A 6537-nucleotide genomic window follows, 5' to 3' on the forward strand; every position below is an offset into this window, starting at 1 on the left:
CTTCCTGGTAAAGCAGTGTTGCCCTAGACCGGGTTGCGCAGGATCGCATCTAGGTGATCTCTCCAGAGCGGGAGACGCCACAGCCTCTCTGGGCAGCCTGGGCCAGGGCTCCCTCATCCTCACAGCAGAGAAACTTTTTCTCACTTTCAGGTGGAACTTCCCATGTTCCAGTTTGTGCCAGTTGACCCTTGTCCTATCACTGGGCACCACTGAGAACTCCCCAGAGCTGCTTTCCAGCAGGTCAGCCCCAGTCTGTACTGGTGCAGGGGGTCATTCCTTCCCAGGGGCAGGACCCTACACTTGCCCTCGTTGAGCTTCGTGTAGTTGCCCCCTGCCCAGCTCTCCAGCCTGTCCAGGTGTCACTGGATGGCAGCACAGTGTGACAGTGTGTCAGCCACTGCTCCCCGTTTTGTATCATCAGCAAACTGGCAGAGGAGACACTCCATCCCTTCGTCCAGGTCACTGACGAATACCTTGAACAGGACTGGATCCAGTGCTGACCCCTGTCACTGCTGGGTGGGGACACCATACACGGGGGTGGGGACAACATCCTACGCAGTGTGTGTGTTCGTTTTACCAGCTTGCCGTCCCTTTTCCCTCCAGCGATGTACAGCAGCATAAGCATCTGCGTGTTCCTCGCTGTGCTCTCCGCGAGCTCTTTCGGACAGCAAACCGCGGGCTCGCGCGATGGGAACCCCCTGGCTGCGGAGCTCGAGCAGAGCTTGACAGAACCCCACCGGCACGTCCGCGCCCCTTTGTCTGCTGGCCCGCTGAAATCTGTGTCGCGGCTGGATGGAAGCATGGACCAAAGAGCTAACCTCGGCGCTTTGTTGGCCAAGTATCTCCAGCAAGCCCGAAAAGGTACTTCCTGTGATGCTCACATGTCAGTGGAACTCCTGCAGGGGTACCTAGAGGTTAAGGTAACCCTGTCAGTGTCTAGCACGAATTCCTAGAGGAGAGAGGATGGAGATTTTGCCTGGTTATGCCTGAAGTAAAGAGTGTTCTCTTATTTACTGCAAAACTCCCCCCAAAAAGATCTGTACGCAGCAGATGCTGACCGAGAGCTGAGGGGAAAATGCAGCCCGCCTGTCAGGCCACAGCTCAGCATCCATCGGTAACTCGCTCTTTGCATAGCCTTGTAACTGGTTTGGTACTATCCTCAGCCTGCGGTGTCTCAGATAAAATACAGGAATTGCATTTCCTGCAAACTTTTTCATCTAGTTAACCCTCTCCCTCCCTTTTTTAAGTTAGAAGAGCAGGATAACTTCTCTGAGGATAAATACAGACATAATGGCTCACCTCGGCCAGAAGCACCAGTACCAGGGAAATCTGAGGACTGGATTTTCCCTGTATTTGTTCCCGGAGGAGGTTACCAAGGGGTGGGTGCTCTTGAAAGCTCAGAATTCCCATCTGTGAACACCCTAACTAGAAGCAGAGATGAGTAAAAGCATATTTGCTTTAAAACCCCTCAATTCCTGGTAGGTTTTTCGGCTTCAGGCAGCCTCGGGCACAGTCTCGCGGTTACTGTAAACCTCTGTGACACTGTGTGTGAGTGAGAAGGGCACGAAGCACCGGTGGTACCGCAGTGGGATTAAAGGGCTTCCCTCTTCTCACGTGATTTATTAGTCACTCGTAGCAGCTTTACTCCAGCCTGTCCCCGTTCTAGGGGGAAGGAGGACAGCTGAGAAGCAGAGAGAGGGGAAGGACATGCAGACACTCAGAAATTAATTCACTCCCAGCCCCAGAGACTTCGCCTCATGTAACCGATTTGCACAATTTTGGCAGCTCACATAATCTAATGGAGAGAGAAGTGGGGTATGAAATTCCACAGGTCGGTGCTACCATTAACACCGGTACTGAGTAAGAACGTTATCGCAGGAGCCGGCAAAGCAGAACCCTCGCTGCCTTTCCCCGGCGTAGTCGTTGTCTCCCACCCCCATGGAAACCGCACTCCTCATCCTAGTGTATTTATATTCTCGTAAATACCTGGCTGGCATCTCCAAATAGCTTAACCAGATGAAGTGAAAAGAAAGATGAAACCACTTTGGATTTAACGTGATTTGGTAAGTATTAATAGGAGGGAGAATTTTCCAAGTAGATCATTAACTCTCCAAAGTGATGGCTAGAAGACGATGGGATTCCTGTGATGTGACTAGTTTGTAGAGGTAGTTGCTCGTTCCAGAAGATTCACGGGGACAAACCAGCGTTTACTTCATTTTGGACGATACATACAGTGTTGCCATCAAACATTATGTTCTTGTTCAACAGAAAGGTTCTGGGCAGCACTTCAGAGATCTCTGCAGAACCCTCACGTCTACTGCACTGGTCACTCTTAACCCTTCTAAACCGTTACACGCCCTAGAAAATTCCCTCCAGGGGAAGAAGAGTCTGGGCATCTGCTGGCGTTAGCAGTCACCGGTGATGGTTTTGCCCTTCTGCTTCACAAAAAGGCTGATTTGGGGCAGCGTTTCCAGTTCAAACAGTGGGAGAGTTGAATTCTCTCAAAGGTTAGGGCCAGGTGGTGGCTTTGTAGCCAAACTGCTATGAATTTGAATACGTTTGCTGCACGTCGATTCTGCAGCACCCCCGGGACATCTTCAGCAGGCTGAGGAAAGGTTAAGAAATTAATTTTACTGCTTGTGACCCCGAGCGTTCAATGCACATCACCTCCAGGCTTTCAGCACGTCTCTGGCACGGTAGAAGAGATGATGTTGCTGTCAACTCAGCGACACCACACGCACATTTACCACCCTCTAAGGAGCCCTGGGCGGGCCAGAGCAGAGCAGCCGCAGGGCAGCTGTTCCAGCCCGCGGCTCAGCAGTCCCTTCACCACCACCATCCCAGCGATGGCCCTGCGCTGCCTGAGTACAGTGCCAGGGAGCCATTCCCACCAAGTTAATTACCTGCTCTGAATTATGAATGTGAATTTCATGGGGTTTGAGCATTTAATAGACATTCTTTGCTAGAGATAATGAAATTCTTTTGATGTTTTGTCTAAAACATGACTGTTTTCTTTCTTTTTTTTTTTTTTTTGGTACCTTTAACTCTCTTATCTCTCTGCAACCACTGACAAAAAAATGTGGTTGGTTTTGCTCTTGATGGATCATGATCACCCTAAATCATTACGCAAGGAAGACCTTGAACTACAAAAGCTCAGCGTCACCAAGGGTTCCCTCAAAACATGAGGAACTGTAGGCAAGGCACTTGGGGAGGCTTGGATTGGTGGGGTTTGATTTGGGCCTCTTTTGCTTTTCCATCGGTTCGGGTATTCCTCAAGCTTCAGTCTGCGCTGAGCACTAACACACCGCATCTGTTCCTTTCTCTCTCAGCCTGATCACGGGCATACATCAGTTTGGGCTGTTCTCAGGGAGAACACATTTACCTTTCCCTGCATCCTCAGTTACGCAGTGCGAAGGTGTCAAGCCAGAGGTTTACAGCCCTTTTCTAAGGCACACATTCTCCTTGTGAACAGTTGGTGTCTCTTTGACGCCTTAAGCACGGAAGACAGGAGGGATGAGGCAAGCTCAGAGGCCAGCGCCCAGCCCTGCTCTGCAGGGAATCACGAAAGCTTTGCACAAGCCGTGGAAGTGTCACTGACGCTGTAATAAGCCCTGTGTGCTTCCAGCGGCAGACATCTCTAGCTAGAAATTCCAGACCCACCTTTCTCCACTTCAGGAATATTCCCTCTTCTCCACAAAACCTGGGACACATCACTCTACCCCACTCGTTACTGAATTTGCACTGTAAGAGCACCTGTACATGCATTCATGGCTCTGCAAGCAACAGGACCGTGCTGGAGTCCTGTTCCAGAGTGAGAAATGGTTTGGGCTTTCTCGTAAAATAGGAAGGAAAAAGGAGAAATGCATCCACATGCCTTGCTGGCAGCCAGGAGCAGAATGTTCCTGCAGCAGGAGGGAGAAAACAAGCTGGTTATTTTACAATAAAAACCCCAAAACCACGTTTCTGTGGTGTTTTCCCCAGTGATGTGACACTGGTGTTACATGGTCTGTATTAAGTCAAACAGTTTTGACCATTGCAGGCACCTGCTAATGAGTACAAAACAGATCAGAAAAGGGATGAGCATGAAAAATGTGCCCACTTCCCCTCTGCTCTCTCCTCATTTAGGTCCCACTGGAAGGCTCTCAGTTATGGGGAACAGGGTACAGAGCATTGACCCTACACACAGGATAAATGACAGAGACTACATGGGCTGGATGGATTTTGGACGCCGCAGCGCTGAGGAATACGAGTACTCTTCCTAAAGACCCGCCACCTACAGCAACAGGAAAAGACGGAAAAATCACACCCTCATGTCTGTACAGAAAGAGAAAAATTAATTTGTTGTCCTTTCGAATCAGTGTTTTAAGATGTATCATGTATTTGTTGTAAATTTGTCGGTAAGACTATACAACGCAATACATACATATGTAGAATTTTCCAGAAAACGTTTTCTTTCTTTTGTGGTTTCTCATACATTGATATTATATTAAAATGATTTCACTTACCCTTCTCATCCTGTCACTGCTGGGTGTCTTACTATAAAGAGAGGCAGGAAAACGCCTTCGCTCTACAGCATCAATATATTCCACGTGCTGCGTAGTCAGAGAAACCAGCTGCTTTTTGAGAAATCCTGTGCCAGCCCCAATAGCCGGGAACTCTACGGGGAACGTGTCCGAATGTAAACAGCACAAGGCCGGCTCCCGCCCTGGGACCCTGTTTGGAAGGGACGGTTCAACATCAGGCTCACGTAACAGCAGTGCTAAAGCTAAAAGGGGAGCGACACTGATGGGTGTCACCTTCCTGGCTTCGGTTACCTTATGCTGTGAATTAAATGTGAACATCCTGCTGACGGCTGCAAAGCACGGAATAAACAGAGCGTTCCCCGCCGTGCACTGAGCCCGGCGTTCATCTGGGGAGGGGGCGCGGACAGGGCCCTCACAGAGCAGAAGACGATGCTGAAGGGGAGGAGGTGTCCGAGCAGCCTAGTCACAGCGTCCCAAAAGGAAACGGGTCGCTCCAAGTGTCCCAGGGGCAGCTGAGTTAGCTATTGCCCACCAGCACAGGGAGAAGGAGGGAACCCCAGAACCACTTAGGGTGGAAAAGACCTTTAAGGTCATTGAGTCCAACCGTTAACCCGGCACTGCCAAATCAGGAGGTGGTGTGCAGCCCTCCCCTGGCACAAAGCAAAGCTCACAGCTAGGGAACCATCCCTGCCTGTGGAAAACCAGCACCAGGTGCAGAAACCGGGCGCTCTCCTCCTTCCCCCGCACCGGGAACCCCTCCTGCGGCTCCTGGGTCTGCTTTTGCAGCTGCTGCTCACACCTCAGGCATTCCCTAAGCTGAAAAGGAGGTGATGCACCGAATTTCTCCTGCGTTACTAAGGAAAGGAAAGCCTTTGTCACAGGCTTGCCAAAGGGAAGAGGCTGGCGAACTGCTCAGCAGTCATTTCCACAGCAGCTAACGGGTAAAAACATTTTGAGGAGCTGCTCCCACCAGCAGCTGGGAGAGCAGAGAGCACTGCAGAAACCTGCCGTGGAAGGGAGACTTGGACTAGCGGCAGCGGGGAGTTTTCTTCTCCAGCAACACCAAATCCTCTTTCTGCGGATCTCCCCTTAAAAAAGCGGAACTGCTTTTCTGCGTGAACTTCTCTTCCTCTCAATCTCCTTCCAGTCAACCAGTTTCCAAGCCACCTAGTCTGGCTTTTTTTGGTTCCCTTCCAAACATGATGAGTCCCTAAAGACCTGAATTGCCTCCTTAGTTTTGGGAGGCTTCACTGTCCTTGCGCTTATCAGGGTTGTGCCTTTCTGTGTCCCTGATGGGTGAAGAACTTTCCAAGGCACCATTCCCAGGCACAAAACAGCGCTTCCACCCCTGCCAAGCCACCACCGCCATCGCCTTCAACCAAGCAGTAGTTCAATTTAAATCACAGAAATGCCAATTACAGAAAAAGAAGTTGTGCCTGCGAGATCTGCTTTCTGCTCGTGACACACAAAGCGTGTCCGGGTTTGAAAGCGATTCAGAGAAAGTGCTCTTTTTTCTTTGCCAGCCCACCACCAGCCTGACAATCATAAGCAATCACATCTGCCACCTCTCCTGGATGCTGGGGAGCTTCAGACAAAACTTGGTCTAATTTTTTTTTTTCCCACAGTCTCTGCACATGCTGGTTTTAATATTTAAGCGGTGCCGGTTCTGTAAAATAGAGCAGGGGAACAAAGGGACTTGCAGTGACTCCCCTGGCATCCAAACGAGGACTGAAAACGCACTTAATTCAATCCCTTTTTTTCTTTTTCTCCCTATCTCCAGACTGCAGGCCGGTCAGCACAGGTAAATGGGGCCCCGCTTCTGACCGAGCACTGAAATAACGATCAGATGGATGGGCACTGGGCATCCTGCACAGCCTTTCGGCTTCGTGCTAAGCCTCGCCCGGATTTCAGGCAGGTGTTGAGTAGCCCAGCCCCGACAGACCCCCGTGGAGATGCTCCCCAAGGCAAAGCGAAGCTGCCCAAGTCCAGCCCGGCTCGGGTGAGGTGCCCATGT

At 50.6% G+C, this 6537-nt stretch overlaps 1 protein-coding gene across 1 annotated transcript in view; it reads left to right on the plus strand.

Annotated features, from left to right (window-relative positions):
- CCK (cholecystokinin) overlaps positions 1-4499 on the plus strand; it is a 7307-nt gene extending 2808 nt beyond the window's left edge. Inside the window, exons 2-3 of the mRNA XM_010133236.1 lie at positions 604-861; positions 4126-4499. Coding sequence (XP_010131538.1) covers positions 606-861; positions 4126-4262 — 393 coding nt within the window. The 5' untranslated portion in view covers positions 604-605 and the 3' untranslated portion in view covers positions 4263-4499. The remainder of the gene's footprint in view (positions 1-603; positions 862-4125) is intronic.
- Positions 4500-6537: the final 2038 nt, after the last annotated feature.

The sequence above is a fragment of the Buceros rhinoceros genome, unplaced genomic scaffold (assembly GCF_000710305.1).
Source record: "Buceros rhinoceros silvestris isolate BGI_N320 unplaced genomic scaffold, ASM71030v1 scaffold5413, whole genome shotgun sequence".
NCBI classification, from domain to species: domain Eukaryota; kingdom Metazoa; phylum Chordata; class Aves; order Bucerotiformes; family Bucerotidae; genus Buceros; species Buceros rhinoceros.